Source organism: Stegodyphus dumicola, chromosome 6 (assembly GCF_044657685.1).
Source record: "Stegodyphus dumicola isolate Sdum_Otavi_A_Nest chromosome 6, ASM4465768v1".
NCBI lineage: Eukaryota > Metazoa > Arthropoda > Arachnida > Araneae > Eresidae > Stegodyphus > Stegodyphus dumicola.
This window is the reverse complement of record NC_140773.1, coordinates 72,841,597-72,860,871: the sequence shown is the minus strand read 5'-3', so window position 1 is coordinate 72,860,871 and position 19,275 is coordinate 72,841,597. Positions and strand designations below refer to the sequence as shown.

General features: G+C 34.9%; 1 protein-coding gene across 1 annotated transcript in view; it reads right to left on the bottom strand.

The window, feature by feature from the left end:
- Positions 1-7,240: 7,240 nt before the first annotated feature.
- The window catches only part of LOC146996779 (gamma-aminobutyric acid receptor subunit rho-2-like), a 59,844-nt gene continuing 47,809 nt past the window's right edge, over positions 7,241-19,275 (bottom strand). The window contains exons 7-8 of the mRNA XM_085819664.1: positions 15,217-15,378; positions 7,241-7,417 (exon numbers count right to left, since the gene is read on the bottom strand). Of these exons, the coding sequence (XP_085675790.1) occupies positions 7,241-7,417; positions 15,217-15,378 (339 nt within the window). The remainder of the gene's footprint in view (positions 7,418-15,216; positions 15,379-19,275) is intronic.

Here is a 19,275-nt window from a genome sequence, read left to right as displayed (position 1 = left end):
GTAAAAGGGCATGTGAAACCTATTGGGTCAAAAACTCTCTGTACAATTGATAGTACGTTTCGTCTTGTCACTAAGAGATCAGTCAAGTTGATATTAGGGATGTCACAAAACAAAGAATCTTCATAGTTATCCCACAGAAGACCAAGTACTTTCAATGGTTCGCTCATTGTAGATTTTCCACTGTTCAGTTCTGTTTGCTCCCACCCTCTTAAGTCAAAGTTAGCACTTGCCATTAACTGAGTTGATTTAGCAATAAAGTATTCTGCTTCTTCATTCGAATTCACTGAAGTGACACAGTTGTCAACATAGAAGGAATTTTTCAATTTTGTAGCCACTTCCTTCAAAGAAGGTTCACATTGGTCTAAATGAGAGTTGATCACCGCTCCTAAAAGAAACGGACTGCATTTTAGTCCGAAGACTACTCTGCAATGGCGAAATTTTCTTATTTCCTTTTGTTCCGAGTTTTTCCACCATAGAAATCTTAGGAAATCACGATCAGATCTTTGAACAGATATTTGAAGAAAAGCTCTTTTAATATCTGAGATAATCCCTATTTTTCCTTGCCTAAATTCAAGAAGCAATCTAGGTATTAATTCAATTAAATTTTGACCGTTTGCTAAACAGTCATTAAGTGACAGGAAATCCTTTTGCTTGCACGAAGCGTCAAATACAGGCCTTACTGCTGTTGTACAGTTATCTTTGAAGATCGGTCCTATGGGGAAGATAATGATTGTTAACTCGTTCTTCTTCTTCTGTTACTTCTTCTATTACTCCAGATTCGAGCCATTCTTCGAACACTGCATTGTATGTTTCAAACTTATCTTTCAACATGAGCTTCTTTCGTCGTGGAAATCAATCGATTTTCAGCAACTTCTATGTTACTTGGTAAAGCTTCTTTATCGTTGATCCAAGGTAAACTGACTTTATAGCGATCCCTCTTCAGAGTCTTATGAAAGTGATCCCACACTGCTTCTTCTAACTCTGACTCAGTTTTACTTTCTTTGGCATCTGTAATTTCCAGTGCTTCTAGCTTCCACAAGTTTTCTATGTCACTGCTGTGAGTCAACATCGACGTTATGGTTGGAGACATGGACAAGAAGTTTCTTTCTGAAACGTTATCTTTTATCTTTCCCATGATTGTCCATCCAAGTATTGATTCGACAGCAATCAGCCCATTTTCTAATTTCTGAATTCTTCCGGTTAACAGAACACCTGCGACGTCAGCTCCAATAAGAACTTCTATTTTCAAATCCCTTTTTCCTACATCAGATGCATGGATATTCTTCTGTCTTAGTTCTTCTATCCATGGTCCAGGCTGTAAACTGACTACTAGTCCACAAATCTTCAACTGTTCCAACAAGATTAGTCGTCTAGAAAAATCACCTCTTAGGCTTCTAACGTTTACTTCATAGCGTTTGTGAATTTCTCTCTTTGTTGTTACTCGTCCAAAAAGTGCATGGATTAAAGATTCAGATCCAATTGCGTGGCACCCTATGTCTACAGCAATCTCCTTTAATATGTATGAACGTTGCGATCCTGTATCGATAAGTGCCCTTACTGTCTTCTGCTTTTTGTTTGCGGCTATATTAATTAATAGTGTTTGAAGAAACACTTCATGTAGGAAATTAGTGCTCGCAAGTGTTACGTTTTGTGTTTCCTCTTCTTTATTCTTTTCAACATCATTGCTCTTTTGATTGATGGGCAAATCCGGACACATGACACCCCAATGTCTTTTCGAGCATATCATTCATCGTACATTTGTCTTACATTGCTTGGCCCTGTGTCCAATTTTGAGGCAGAAGAAGCAACCCTTCTTTTTCTTAATTTCATCATTCTTTTGACTCAGAGGCATCTTCTGAGCAACAAATCCATCTCGACTTTCATGTAATTTTTCACAAAATATGCAAGAATTCTTCTTACTATAATTGGTTGCTTTATTTTGGCCTGAGAATAAATCATTTGCTGTAGGCACGAAATGTTCACTCTGGTACTTTTTATCTTTTCTACTTTCTTTCTTAGCACTCGAATCACTTAATTTAAATCCAGCTTTTGCCAAAGAAATTCTCTGCTCTCTTTCCACTTCATTCTTTAAAAACAATAATAACTGTTTCAATTTCTCAGAGTGAGAATTTTCTGCTGTAATTATTGATGCATAATTTCTAATCCAAACTCGTAAAATTTCCTCGGGAATGCAAGATTGCACGAGCGGAAACAGCATTGCAGCGTATTTATCGCTTGTCATTCCTATTGACTCCAACGAACGTAAATACGACTCTAACTTGTCATACAATTCTGATATACTGCATTTTCTCTTTTGATCAGTGACATTTTTAATAATCAAACCTAATAATTCCGGAATATAGAATTCTACCAACAATTCTTCCCTGCCAAACCTATTTTTTAAGCTTTCTATAACCTTTTCATAATTTTCGGCAGTTGCAGAGAAGCTGTTTACAATATCCCGTGGTCTCGTACCGGGTACGGTCGCTTGAACGAGATAATGCATCTTATCTTCGTTTTGAATTTCTTTATCTTCATGTATTCGCCGAAATTGTCCCCAAAAAACGGTAACCAATCTTTAATTTCGCCACCGAATTGTTTTAACTCTATTTTAGGTAATTTCAGTTTCCGTTTGTTCGAATTCGGTGGAATACTGCTAGTAGATTGTATCATTTAGCGATTGAAGAATAATTCCGTTTGTACTCGTATTCAATCTAATTTTTCTTTGTATTCTTCAACTTTCGCCCATTCATTTTCAAACTGATCATTTGAAGAAAATTCTGAATTTAATATTTGAGTATCAAATGCATTAAGTTCAACAGATAAACGTTCTAAAGTAATAAGTTTCGTTTTTATAAATTCTTCATCAGGAATTTCCTTTTCTAATTCCTGCAAAATTGCATTAATTGTTCTCGTAAAAGACGCTCTGACAGGTTTTCGTTTTTCAATTAACGATTCCATTTCAGTAAAAATAAATTCACTAAAGTCAAATAGAATTAAATTCGATAAAACTAATAAAATTACCTTGATTTGTTTTACCGATCACTTCCGTCGTCACCAAAATTGTTCGAGATTTGCAAGAACTAACCGTTCTCCTTTCTCCTAATAAACTTAAAATAAAATAACTTTACATATAAAATTCTAAAGCGTCATGTTTATTTTCAAAATCATAGAACTACAAGAAACTACAGCAAAGATCAGATGGTTGCCACTCTTACAGGGACAAACTATGAAAAGAAAAATAACAACTGAGGCTGGGTTCTAACAATACGTTCTACCAATCAAAAAAATGTTTTCACGTTTAGAATGTAATATATGTAAGTTGTTATGCATACTAGTTATCTCAACAAATGCTCAAAATTTTTTTCTCTTTTGAAATCAATAGAAATTTTTTTATGAAACTAACCCCAGTGAAACGTAGAATTTTATGTTTGAATGTTAGCTTTAAGAATGAAGCTAACAAACAAGTTATAAGGTCTAATTATTCGCGAGAGCATACAAATTGTCATTGACCTTCTGTAAGATTGCTGGTGACTTCTCACTAGTCAACAGAGTCCGTCGAGCGGTAAAGTCGCAGAACACTGGTAGTTCAGCCCAAGTTTCGAATCCCGCGGACGGGCTGGCTGCATGGGCGTTTTTCTAGTTTTCCCATGTGTAATTTGTATACGAGCTAGTTTCTCTTAGAAAGTCTTCCACGAAGGCATCCCTCTGCTCAGACAGATAGCCCTCGAGGCTTTGCCATGCTCACATACACCAAACCAAACCGAACTCACTAATCAACTTGATGTTCAGTAACAACAGAATAAGGATAAAAGTTGAAACCTTTTATCCAAGAAAACTATTTACTAGAGTACACCTTGTGCTTAACATATAGACCACTGGTTGTGGTGTTTTGTTACGTAGAAATGAAGGGGCCACCTAATATTTACCTGAAGTAAGTAGACATTAGCTCTACACACTGACTAAAAAAACAACAATCTTTCGGCGTCTTCGAGTCGTGATGAAATTGTGACTCCAGCCAACACTGCATGTTCTGACACCGCCGGGCGTTAAATTAGATCAAGTAAAATGCATTACATTACGTGATATATATAGCGATCCATAGTTCTACAGCTGCATGTTTTATGGCGTTATTTATTGTAATGAATACAGGCATCATGTTTCAGGACATTACATATTCGCTGTAGATAAAGGCGATGAAGATGAGAAAGGCGTGATGTAGATGACGTTCTTTTAGGGCGTGTTTGCAAACATGACCTGTTTACATCAGTGTTTACTATCAAAATTAAGTTAGCACTATAAAATTGTTTACAAAGCTTACTTCATTCTGCATATTTATGCTTACTGCTCACATTTAAATATCGTTGTATAGATGTGCTGATAGTTTAGCTACTCAGTAGTGACGAATGAGTTGCTAAAGTATCAGCACAACTAATAAACTTAACATTTCAAGGTAATAAATTAAATTGATGAATTCAAGATTAGTCTTAACAGTCTTTCTCAGACAATTAACTTACTGGCGCACTTAATGCAACGGCCGAAAATGGCTAAGCTCTGACAGCAGAAGTCTACGTAACCAATTTTCGCATTCCCTTTCAATCGCAAAAGTTTCGCCTTAAATACTCTTAATTCATTTGCATACTAAACATGTTTACTTAGTAACTTATTTACATTCGGGTGAGGAAGTGTAAAGTAGAATTAACAGTACAGGCTGAAGTAATACATAACCACTGGTTGAGTATTTTCTCCCTCCTTCCAGCATGCCTTTGTGGTGTAACGGTTAGCACACTCGGCGCGTATTCGAGAGGTTCAAGTTAGAGTCCCGGCGAGCGTATTGCTCATTTTTCACGTCTCCAGCATGACGCCTGAACTAAAAAAAAAAAAAAAAATGGATGATGGTTCTTCTCCACCAAGATTTGACGACTGGGTGCCCTAATGCCCAGTCATCTTTAAAAAGGGGAGTATATAAAGTATTTACTCCCTCCTTCCAGAATGCCTTCGTTGTGTAAAGGTTAGTACAATCGGCTCGTATTCGAGCGATCCAGGAAGCTCTACAGTAAGAACTAAAGATCCGTAAAGTATAAAATTCTATATTTAATTCAAGTTGGCTCAGTCTAGACCAGTGATTCTGAAAAGTTTTCTCCTCATGTGCCCTTTTCACCATTGCTAAACGATCATTCAACCTCTCCTTCCCAAAACTTGAAAAGTGCATATGCGTTTGTTTAAATATGGATTATTTTTAATGTAAATTAAACAAGTATAAAACATGTTGGTAAATACCAAAATTTGAATAAAAGTGTTTTTTCGTATTCATAAACTAAATCTAAATACTTAATACGTAAAGAAAAGGTTGACTAAATTGCTCTCTGAAACTGTGAAATTCCCCTTAGGGCTATTCCTCCTGACTGAGGGCCCATAGCCTAGACAGAATTAATTTTTAATAGTGACTGAATATACAGATAACTTAATTTGTCATTATACTAACTTTTGTTATATAAAACTTCGGATTACGTGCATGTTTTTTGAAAATAAAAGTTAAGACACAAATTTAAAAAAAAAAATTATGTTTAAAATTTGATGTTGACTTCAAAAACGTTTATTTGGTAACCAGACCTAATAAACCTAAGAAATCAAATTTGAAGTATACCTTACATGTTCTTACTAGATCCTGCTTAATGAATTATTCTTAGGAAAGAACCTTAAAAATTGGTGAAACATTTCATGATAGAAAACAAGATATTAAAAACTTTTGAACTCGTTCAATAAGGGAAAAATTATTCAAAACGTAGCTCCATAATTACTTGATCGCCAACACACGAGGTTTATAAGAAATATCTCCTACAAGTTATGTGGCCACTATTTCTGTGTTGTCAGAATATGAAATTCGTATAGGGTGGTGGTGTGGTGTATTCAATTATGGCAAAGCACACTAGGGCTATCTGCCTAAGGGGAGGGATGCCTTCGTGGAGGACTTTCTAAGGGAAACTGGCTCGTATACACGTTACACATGGGGAAAAACGCGAAAACACCCATGCAGCCAGCCCGTTCGCGGGATTCAAACCTAGGACCGAACTACCAGTGTTCAGCGACATTAGAGCTGGGTCGCTGGTGGGCCCCGAAATTCGTATAGGGAAAACAATGTATTTCGAGGTAAAGAAAATAACCTTAATTTGAAAGTTTTCCTAAATAATAAATTTTTACATGTTATGTGTTTCTTTTTCTTAAACTAGGCAAAATAATATTCAACATGTAATAACAGCATAAAACCCACAAAAGAAGTGTTCCAGTGAAATTCAGTTTCTAAACGCTGTTTAAATTTGCTTCATTGAAAGTTTTTGTATATAAATATTTACGGTAAATTAAAATGAACTGTTTTTAAGCGTTTACAGTTAATCGAGTAGCATAATATTTTTTTATTGAAATAAAAACTATTTTTAATGTGCAAGATTACTTTTCTTACAACGCTGGGTTCATGGTTCTTAAATCCTCTTTTTCTTGAGTTCAGAAACCTTCGTTATTAAAATTATTCGAATAGTTTAACTTTTATATGGGGTCATATTTTTCATTTTAACTGTCATATGGTTGCGTTTTCAACCATATGAAAGTTAAAATAAAAAATATTACTTTTACGTAAATTTTATAGAAATAGTTCAGTAGTTTTTCTTTTAAACGATGGCTTTGCTTCGATATAGCAGACATGCTCAATTAGTTCATCAAAAAGTTGTCAGAGACACTATCAAATCAGGAACTAGCATATTTTTCCACTTTGCAGTTTTACTGCAAACGCGAGGAGGTAAATAGTGGTGTGGTGTATTTAATTACGTCAAAGCACACTAGGGCTCTCTGCCTAAGGGGAGGGATGCCTTCGTGGAGGACTTTCTAAGGGAAACTGGCTTGTATAAACGTTACACATGGGAAAAACCACGAAAACACCCTTTGCAGCCAGCCCGTTCGCGGGATTCGAACCTCGGACCGAACTACCAGTGTTCAGCGACCTTACCGCTAGGCCGCTGGTGAGCGCAAAAACAGTGAATTATCCCTTTAAGGATGGTTAAGAAATATTTAATTCCTCTCGTTTTCCAGTTATTGAAATTTTTAAAGTAATTGAAATTCTAAGTAAATCCTTAGATAAAAAGTTATTCAAGAACAAGAAATGCAAGAAAGGAGTTAACTTCAGTTACAAGCGGAATTTCAGATAATGTTATTTTCTAGTAACTAACAAAAACATTTAAAATCCTCTTTAATTTATTCCTGACCAATCTTTAATTGCTCTCCTGCCACCCCCTCCCTTCTGAGGCCATTCTTTGGCACCAAAGCAATTAAGCAAAGTTCGCCTGTCCTTAACTGCTTTTTCACACAGCTGGAGGCAAAAGAAAAGGAACGCCGTGGAGGTAGGAAAGTATTTTAGGAAGAAGCTCTATAAATAGAAAAGAAATAATGCATAATTTTAATATTAATAATACAATAAACTTTGATCTTAATTTTTGTACCTTAACCGAATAAAATTGAATTACCTTAATTTTTTTTTCTAATGTAATTAACGAAAACTTGTGAAAATATTTCATTCAAATTAAACCATTCTGAGAAAACTGTCCTGTGAAAAGTATAGCATTTAATTCCGTTCAGAATGAAATGTTGTTTAAAAATATGTTTTTTTCATATACTTAGGATTCTGAAGTGTTGTAGAAAAAGAAATTATATACATTTATAGGTATATTTACGACGTAATTACAAAATATTTACATCCGAACGCGTCAAATCCCATTGAACTCAATGGTAAATGACCCAATGTTTTGGTCACCACGTAGGGATCGCCGGTGCTTCAGAGCAGGGTACGGGAGAAACTTGTTTAGGGCTACTCCATCTTACTTCCTACCTCCATGAGGAACGCAATGGTTTCCCTCCTGAATAGCCAGCGGCCAGTTAGAAAACTACATGACAAAAGCCCACAAGACGAATGCCCACTTAAAAAAAGCACACATTTTCAGGAAATCCAAAATAGCTATGACTTCCTGAAAAATTTTACGAGTAATAAGTATTATGATTAAAAATGAAATTTCAAGTGGGAATGAAATTAATTTATGTAAAATTGTCAAAATTTAACTAGATTATTTGAAACCGTGCTTTTAACTCACCATTAAAACAGTGTTTGTGATAGCGCACACAAATGTTTTCTTAATCATAATAGAGACGGTACTTTTACTTTTTTCGTTGAAATGAAAATTCGGCTTTAATTCTCCACATTAAATTAATTATATGCAAAATTTTCTGCAGTGTTAAATTATTCATAAATTATTCTCTGTATATGATGAAAATTTTCATACATTTTATACTCCTTATAAATTTTGTAGAATTAAAAGAAGTAGTATGGCCAGTATTCCCTTTCACCTCCCTTTGTCGGACTTAACCAGGGCACTTCTTTTGTCGCGTAAATATAAAAACAAAGTTACACATACATGCATATGTTTTTAATTATATTATTTTGATTGACTCTCTGTTCTATATACATATAGGATTTTAATTCAGCCGAGCCCAAAATGAAATGTGTTCCGCTACGTAAATTTATTGTTCAATTATTTGTTATTAATTTAATTTATTTTTTATTTTATCTTTATTTACGAATCTGCTTTGTGAAGCTGAAGAAAAAAGGGAAAAATATTAATTTTAACGTAGCATATATATCGGTGTGGGTTTATGTCAGTGTGGGCTTTTATCAGCCTGCACTTACATCTATGTGGGCTTTCATCAATGTGGGCTTTTATCAATGTGAGCTTTTATCTGTGTGGGCTTTATCAATGTGCGCTTTCACCGGTGTGGGTATTAGTCGCGTGGGCATTTATCCCAGTGGGGTCTTTTAAATGGGCTTTTTGTCGCGTGCGCTTTGGTGCAGTGGGCTTTTGTCTGGTCACCCTCATTATTATATCAAAAACAAATTTTCTTTTTGAAATATAAATATTTTGTTGTGCGTTTCTAAATTTCGCGACATTAAGATAAATTTTTCAAAAGTTTTGATTCGGTAATTTGCAAATTTCATGACATTTTCTTAATTAATATAATGATGATATTGCCGTATTAAAATAACGTCTTTTATAAAAAATATCATTAAAATGAAACGTTTTTTAAAAAACACCTATCATGTTTTAAAATATCTTCACCTTTTTATTTTGGTTGCTTTTGAGTATCTTTATTCTAAAATTAAAAGTGGATAATGCATAGTTACTGCAATTCTTTTCAGAATAGTGAAATATGTGTCGGTTTTCTCTGTTAAGTTGCATTTATGTTCTTATTTTTGAATTTTTTCCCCAAAATCTTTTGCCTTTTTCCTTTGACGAAGTTGACAGATATTTCTGTCAGTATATTAATGAGCACTAAAACTCACGGTGTCACTAAAAAAAAAAAATATGCGAATCCGAAACTCACCTGAGGTCACAAATAAATTTCTATAGTGGCCATATATATTCTCCTAATTTAGTTATGTTAGTATGAAATGAGCCTCTCGATTATTTTGGGAAGAGAACACTGGACGTGTTTCACTAACTGTATATCACTACATCAAGGCTTATTGTTCATTTAACCTCCATTTGAAATATACACGGCAATTTTTTATTTATTATGTATTTGTATTTTGTTCTATCGCTGTAAACTCTGGATAGGGAATTAGCAGAACCAGATTACTTTGCTCTGATAAACCGGAAGTTTGTTTCGCTATATCCGATTCTGTAAGAAATATGGGGATTAAAGGAAGAAAACAGATTAACATTGCTATATCTACTAAAACAACTGAATAATAAATCTAATCAAAAACATATTAAGATTTTATTACAGTTATTATTTCACGCAGGTATTAAATTTGCTCTTTTCCAGTCTTTCCAAAGTATCTGGCGAATTCCTTAGCCTGTGTTTTGAGAACGATTTCGATTAAGAATTTTAAAAAAGGAAGTATTTTGGAACAAAACTTTCTGGCTACAGCTTATTATTTGAAATGAGAAATATCGTCTATTACTTTTAAATGTATTCTTTCAAAATGTCGCTAGTAACAAACCGTGAATTAAAAGATATGTTTTTGCACTTTCCGAAAAGAAAATTGTTACTTTTTTATAATTCAAAAACTTTCTGAAATGCATGGTATTAAAATTTCTAGTGCAAAATAAGCAACATTATTAATCGGAAAGGGAAAAGTGTCAATCATTACTTTTACATGGAATAAAGACTCCAAACGAATACGCAGTGTTTCTAAAGCTACGTCGTTGGTAATAAGATAAAATCTGCCGATGCAGAAAATCATCTGTAGCAATAAAATAAATAAATAGTAAACCAAAAATATTACCTTAAAATGCAAACAACATAATGTTCCCCAGCTTTTGCCGAGGCACGTGGCTCAACACAGAACAATTTGTAGAGCTGTATAGGAAAACTGTTTAGCAGGAAATAAATGGAATGTGGCTTTTTGTGACGCATGGGTTTACCTAAATGACTGCGATAAAAAGGAAAATCCATTTATTATGGAAAATGAAGAGGAGAAATTTTACAAACCTGGCTCCGTCAATGTAAAGAAATTTTCGCTAAGAGGTTTATGATTGTTGCAGGATTTTCTTACAATGGGAAATTTAAAATAAGAAGAGTGGAAAAAATGTTAAAATCAACTCAATGTACTATTAACAGAAAAGTTTTTCATCCAATATTTACAGAAGAAATTCATTTCGTAATGACTTATAAAGAGTGACTTCGTCAAGACAAAGAAACAAGTCATACTTCGAAAAGTACCATTGCATTCCTTAAAAACTGAAGACTGATACAGCCATTGCATATATGCCTTTTCGATGTATTCCTGCGAAGTCTGACGTTTCATCGACAGATTATTGTTCCTTTCGTCTCTTGAAAAAAAAGTTCTTTCTAAGAGAAAACCCATTACAATTGATGGACTCTGAAAGTTGTTGAAGAGGAATAGAAATTTGTATCCCTGAAAATTTGACGAAAAGCCCTTCTATGATGGAAATTACGATGCAGAATTAGAGTCCAGAAAGAAAGGCTATCAGATCGAAACATAATAAAAAAAATACTCTTTACATTTTAGACATTAATTAAAGGCTTCGAAAATCGTTTGAAAGTGTGTAAATATCCTGTGTAGTTTTGCTCAATTAACCGCGGCTGTAGCTTGTAATAGCTGTGTTAGTTGTCTCTAGAATCGTGCGAAAGCACATTGATTAACTACACATTCGTTTGTTACATCTCAACGTTGACTTCTATCAAAGGCTTCACATTTTATTTATTTTGATTTATTGATATGAATGTATTAATATACGATATCTTAACAACTGCATTAGAAGTTCTGATTAGATTTAAATAACGTGAATGGTACACAATTATATTTATTATCTGTAGCTTACTGAAAATCAGAAATAATGTCTGTGACGAATAAAATATAGAACTCAATTTTAATAATTTGAAAATATACAGGGTGTCCCTTAGATGTCCCCAAACTTCTGGAGAAGGTAGGACACATCATAAGGATTAAGAATTGCATAGGAATCTATGCCCGGAGATGTCAGGGGTAAGTGGTAGCAGAGGTAGAAGATGAGAAAGGAAACAAGAGAGTAATTTGAAACATTTATTGGACATGAATTACAAATGGTGTACGGCAGCTTACACCATCAGACTCCAAACATGCCTGACACCGAAGGACCATTGATTGCCGGGCATGTTCAAACACACTGGGAGTTTCTTTGATTGTAGCAGCTGCGCAGGCGAGTCTTACTACAAATGCTGATTGTGGTGATCGAATACGCCATACTATTGAATGTGGTCTCATCTGTGAACAACACAAAAGCTGGGAAATTAACATCACGAGTACTTTCTTACAGAAACCACTGCGTGAAATGCACACGTTCAAGATGGGTCAAGACGCGCTGGACACTAGTACGAGTTATTCTTAATTGAGAGGCAATGGCACGTATGCTAGTCTTTAGATTACTCTGCACCGTATCCAACACACTTTCTTCTGTAACGACCGCGGGAGTTGATCTTGGCCTGCCCTCACTGGTCATGCCACTTCTTAATGACTCGTAGTCACATAAATTTTGATGCAGATGTGCAAACAAACTATGGTGGGGTTTGATGTCTGTCAGGGAAGCGTTCTTGATAAATGCGCGCAGGAGCTCGTCCATTAACCTCAGCTACCTTAAGTACATGTCTAGCTCTCCATTCGTATAGCGTTGCATGCTTTTCGTATGATGCGTACCCCTGGAATGAGGCAATCCTGTCTTTCCACAAGAGCTCTCCTGTACAGCACCTTGCGGCGTACCGTGATGTTTCTGGCCATGGGTTCATATGCAATTCTTAATCCTTATGATGTGCCATACCTCCTTCAAAAGTTTGTCGCAACGTTTATAGGACACACTGTATAACATTTAGAAAAGGATAACTGCCAAAAAAAGACACCTTTTAAGGTAGTTGGTAGTTTCTGTTATATATAAACTCTGAACTGTCAGCGCCGTTACATCTAAACTCTAGAATAATCAAAACAAAAACGCAAATAGAACTCTGATTTGCATTGAACTAGAACCAGAACAAGAACTTGAAAGATTGTATGAAGAAAAGCGTGTAATGTTCATGTAAACGTAATCTAATAATTGTATATAAATGTATATAAATATAATCTGTTTATATTTCCCAAAAGTATCGGTATTTGGAAGAATCTTTGAATTTAGATATTTTAGCGATCAGAGTGGATGTATCTTCGGCCATCCGGAAGATAGAAAAGGTAAGATCATTTTTCTTGCCTTTATAGAGAATTTAGAAATTTTAATTTTGAGTGAGAATCTACAGTTTCGGTAATTAAATTAGTTAAAATTTGAGACATATTTTAAGTGATACATAGATAGTTTTTGTTGAAATATAACAATATAATTATGCTTTGGAAAAATAGAAACCATTTTCAGTTAAAAATCGTTGAATTTTACATAACTAATACCTACAAGTCATAAAAGTCATTTTGTTTTAACTAGATGAAACACGAATCTTGATGATTAGATCGTGTCTTCTACTAATGCAGAATTGTTCAAAAGTATGCTTTTTATCTGTAGCATATACTAAACGCTGTAATTGAAACAATCCTTACCATTAAATGGGAACTTCATTGGTAGCATTTCTCTCTTTCAAGTTGGGAGAAGCTGATTAAAATCGATGTGCATTGCAAAATTCTGAAATTGTTGTGTGACAGAAATCCGATTTTAATCAAATATAGGATAAAATTTAAAGGATAGGAATATTTTTCGCTCTGATGAAATCATTCGAGATTCTGATAATTTTACGTGATGTTTTTAGGAAAAAATGGATCTAACTCCTTATTATAATATTTAATAAATTATTCCATAAGTAATCATTAGATAATTTTAAAATAGAGATGGTAATGCTCAGTTGATTAAAAAAAATTCAAGTCTCAGAGATTGATGTCAAAAATAGTTTAAAAAGAAGTAACATAAAATGTATACAGAAAAGATGCATTTGAAAGTGTCGCTTGAGTTACCTCTATTACTAGAACTTTATATATTCAATCTTATACATTTTTAAAGTACTTGTGTAATATAATGTTTCAATTAATCAAAGGGAAAATACACTGGTGTGCAAAACTTAAGCAACAGCAGGGTTTTTTGCCATAACTCCACAAGAAATCAACTGAGAGACATGAAATGCAAAAATGAAGGAGAGTATTATGTACGTAAAGGATGACGAAAGCATCGGAGCTGAAAAAGGAATACAATGCATTGAATGACGGTACGGAATAAAAAAAAAACAAGCTTTATTGAACGCATAGTATCGTTACTCACGATTGTCTATCCAAGAGGAAAAACAACAAACAGATGTTCCTGAACATGGGATATGCCCTCCCCTCACTGCAATGGTTGCTTTGCTCCGTCTCTCCATACTCAGCACCAGATTGTCCAACAGATCTTGAGGTAAAAGTGCTCATTCCTCAATAAGTATCTGTTTCATTTGTTGGGTGTTCCCCGGTGGATGTAATCGTGCCGCAAGATGTCTTCCCAAAGCATCCCATACATATTCTATCGGAATTAAATGAAAGGAGTACGCTGGCCAATCCATTCGAGTCATATTTTCACTTTCGAGTAGCTTCTGAACAGCAGGAGTCCGGTGTGGCCGTGCATTCTCATCCATAAAAATTACTTCTGGGCCAATGGCACCTCGGAACAGACGCACGTGGGGAAGTAGTGCCTCCTCACAATAGCGATCCCCGGTTACAGACCCTATGTCGAAAATGTGGAGCTCAGTTCGCCCGTTCAGCATAAAGCCTCCCCAGACAAGAACTCCAGGACCACAGTTACGGTGTCTTTCCTTGATGTTACTGCGATAAAACCGGGTCCCGACCTCTCTCCAAATCAAAACGCGTTGAGAATCGCTTCTGGTACTGAACCGACTCTCATCCGTAAAGAGGACACGACTCCATTGATCAGTTGTCCAGTTTTTGTGCTCTCTGCACCACTATAAACGGTGGCGTCGGTGGCCAACTTTCAACGGGAGGCAGCGTTCAGGACGGCGGGCGAATAGGCCCCCTTTGTGAAGGCGTCTGGCCACAGTAAACCGCGACACTTGTCGCCCCGTTGCTGTACAGAGTTGCTGAGCAATGGCGCTTGCTGACTGCTGTCGGCCTCTTTTCGCCTGCAGGACGATATATCGGTCATCTTCTGCAGTAGTCGTGCTCGCGCGGCCACCACCAACCTTTCTAACAACTGTACCTGTGGTTTGGAACGCTTTTCAAGCGCGCGAAACGACACTTTTGTTGATTCTGAACTCTGCAGCTACACTGGTGACAGTACGCCCCTCCTCCAGCTTTCCGATCATTCTTCCACGTGTGAAGTCGTCCAGGTGATTTATTCTAGCCATGTTTCAAGAACTAACTCACTGGCACTTGCAGCGAATATGTTGAATTGCGTCTCCGTCCTTCCTTTTATTCTACTGTTGAGCTGCGCGCGCCGACATCACGCGTTTTGCGTACGCTCACGTCGCCTCTGACGTTTCGTTCCTGATATTTGCATACGCATGACGTTTCTACTGACGTGTTCATTGATCTCCAGACCTTCTTTTCTGCAATTTTATGGCTATCTGCTAAATTTTTACATTGTTGCTTAAGTTTTGCACACCAGTTTAGATACTAGCAAATATAATTAATAAACTGCTTTTCAAGTTCTTGAAAATACGTACCTGACTTGCAGTTTGACATTTAGAGCATTTCTTTTTATGGATGTTGTATGAAACCGCAAATTCTAAAATCGTTGAGAAGACCATGATGATGCATATAAAAAGCCATATATCCATAGCTTTGAGGTAACTGACTGGTGGTAACTGAGCCTTGTATTGTTGAACCTATGTTAGAAATACTCAGAAATCAAAATGAAGAAAAATTCGCAAGCTGACCTCTAATATGAGGTGAAGTAAAATATTTATAAAATATTAATTAATTTATATGTGTATAAATTTTTATTTAATTCTAAAAAAGTATGCACTTCTTTAACAAATGCCCATTTTGTTTAAATAAAATCATGAGATGCTCGATATTGTAAAACGATAGCAAGAATTTTTAATTATATCATCATAAAATATTCTAGATCTGTCATATATTAATATATATTACATTATCAGTCAATATATTAACCTAAATCTTTGGTGATACACCAGTTATCCACACAAAAGTATGTTCTAGATATAAAAGAATTTTCCAGGTATACAAATAAATAAGTAAATGAAATAAAATAAAGAAAGAAAGAAAATTCCCGTAAATTTTATATATACGAATCTGCGGTATGAAAAAAGTTTATTTCATATCTTTGCTTGAATTGTTTATTATTACTGTCACATGTAAGCATTCGCATTTCAACATTTCTAGTATTGGTAAGTAAAAATTTTAGTACATACTTCAAGTAAAGCGTTATGAGATCTGAAGAATTTTAGTAACATCACTATCGCATTTATAAATAATTTGGCATTGATTTTACTAATTAAATTCATTTGTTCTCAGTCCCATGCCAATAATAAATTTTGAAGGGCTAAGCTAAGAAACTTCTCAATATGTGTAGCAGAGACAGCCAGGTAAGTGTGTTGGTGTAATGTGGTCAATATGAACAGCAGACCATTTGTAATGCCATAAAGGGCACTGCCAATTGACATAAAATTTGCATAGTTGACAAAGCATGACAGGACAAAAGAATGGTTAGCGTATGCAATTAATGAGTTCCTGGAACACGCTCAGAATCAATTAAAAAAGATCCGGAACAAGAGATTAACTCTAACAATGTATTATATTATAACTGTCTGAACTACAATATCCGAAAATGCCGTTTAAAGTATCATCGACCGTATGGCTTACATTGTTACCTAGTTACTCCCCCTCCAATAGGTTAATGATGTAGTTAATATGAACCGGTTTCCTTTAGAACGTACTGCTTGAAAGTATCTCTTTCCTTACGCAGACAGCTATAGTGTGTTTTGCCATAATCAAACATCTAAAGCCTCGTTGTATAACAGAACCTAGTGGCAACATACGGTATTTACCATCGCTGATTCTATTGTCTAACTTATTTTAAATTTTATTGATTTCGCCTAACTTTACCTTATTTGTATATAAGGAATTTATAAAATGAACTTGGTTGTATTATCTTTTCTCCTTTGTTGGTGTTGCATTTCGTAACGGCCAGGAGTGCATGAGTACATTTTCTGTCTGGAGCTGGAGATAACGTTGGAAAGATTGCTTTCATCGAAAGTAGGAGAGGTTATGGTTGTATATTATATTTCTTAATTATTAAAGGACCTACCAAATGCTATCAAATGCCAGAATATTCCGTCATAGATCTATATTTGATGTGACTGAAAGCAACAATTAAAATCATATAAACCACGAGCTCAGTTTCCTGTAAAATATACAAAAAGTTTAAAAAAAGAATGCATGGCTAAGTATCTGTTTCATAGTTGGCTGTAGATTACGCTCAGGCAGATAGCTGTTGCTCCATTTACAATACTCCTGTAAATATAAGCTGGCTAAAAATTAGAAACACTTGAAGGTGTTCTTTGAATTAGAATTTTCTATTTCGTCACAAAATTGCAGCTTCATAATTGCTATCATTCTAAAACTTATTGTTTAATATAAATGGTACTTATGTTATTTTGCAAAGCATTTTTTATGCTAGGTAAAATATTTCATACGAGGTAAATATCCATATTAAATTTTTTCATTCCATCCTACAACAACAACAACAACAACAAAAAAAAAAAAAAAACTGCGCGATTCTTAATGAAGTCGCATCCCAGAGTTCATATATTCCAAATAATTATCTACCTCACTTTCGGGAATGCAAATTCTTTATAAAAAGAAAAGTTGATTATTACATGGATTGCACAAAACAATAAAGATTAAAAAGATTGTACCAGGTTAATGTTTTAGTTTGAAAAAACTGGTTGCGTTATACTCCTGGAAGATTCTATAAATAAGATAAATGTAGTTTGAGAGTTAGGCAGAATTCTGAAGTAGAGAATGGACATATGCAAAAATATATGGAATAACATCCATGCCTCATAATGTGCCTATTTAGCTGAGGACTAGAGTATAGATTCTTAAACGTTGATACTATGTATCGTTTACCATTCTCATATACTTTGACCATATCAACAGGTTTGAGGTAATTTTACAGAGGGAATTAATCATCAGTTAAGTTTATTAGACAGGAAGATTGAACCACCATATGTACCTTGTTTATAAGTTATTAAGACTTTGTAGATGTTCGAGACACATTGAATTTGGCCCCACGAAAAATATCTGTTGTAGTGTGTGATAACATTCTGGTACACATTTGCCATTGGAGAAATCCTAGCACTCAATATCAAGGCAAAAATGGCACACAATCAACAATACCGAACTTGACAGCATTTAATTCAAAAGCTCTTCTGTGAATTGACCATCATATTGACGATTCAGGTAACTTCGCACAATGTTCGAAAGCAAACAATGAAGTTAGATGTTTTCTGAGATTTTGAAACATGCATCTGCATAGCTGTTGTTATCACTTTTGAGCAAACTGCATTGTAAGAAGTGAGTACGGAGAAATTGTATAGATTAGGCTCTTTTCTTGGGCAAATTGAGTTGTCATATGCATCTATGTGCAATTCGACGTGTTTAACTTATGTTGTTGAATGACGCTCAGGAAAACAAGATGCTCCACCTAAAGGATTGTTGAAACACTAAATGGCCACAACAAAAGATTTTACGCTTGTTGATCACTGTTCCATATCACCTTTGCCTAGCCTTACCACTTGTTTTGGTGAGAGCCAAAAAAGCACAGAAAGGGAAAGCTAGGAATAACAGTTTGTTATCTCGTTTTACCACAAGATTTGGAAGTAGAAGAAACACATTGCAGAACAGGAAGTGTACATCATACGTACCAAGATGATTCTGTGGTGACTGGGAGTTGTCTTTACTGATTTATATGTCTGTCATTGCAACATTATAAATTTTAGAGGGATGTTACAGATAGTACTGCGACGTAATTACATGAAATGAATTATTAACAATTTCTTATTCTTGATACTAATACGAAGTATTGTGCAAAACTGGCAGTACTGCAAATGAAAGTATTGAATGTTATCAATGTTCCTAGTTAAAACGCATTAGGTTCGCATTAAACGCGATACAACAGCATATGGATTCTTATATTATATTTCTACCATAACACAGGAAATGGTCATAGTTATAACCCATCTATGGTTGAGTCATCCCAATTTCTATCGTACAGTGCAATCCAATCCGGTATTCCACAAAATGCGTGATTCTATGCTGCGCCGATGTCATGCATGTGCCTGGCTGGCGGCTGTAACTTCGAACACTTGCTGTGACCTCTGAATGAAGGAAGTATAACCATTTATTGATTAAATATTATTAGTCATATATCTCTCTGTCTTTAATTTCTTGTGTTTATTCCCATTTTTTTTTTCATTTCTTGTGTGTTCTTCGTAAATTAAGACACAAGGACTGCGTTTCTCCCTTACATTATTGTGTAATTCTGAATTATCCTTGAAGTACCTACCCCTTCCTGAAGTCTGTACTTGCTTAACCGAATCACACTGCATTTGATTTATATCCGTGAATATTTATTCAAAATCTACGGCAATCTGAAATTATCATTTTGCCTTAATTTGAAATTTGATTCACGGTGAATTATTAGTAAATATACAACTCAGGCACAAGAATATTAAAAAACAGTGGTAGTTATTCAA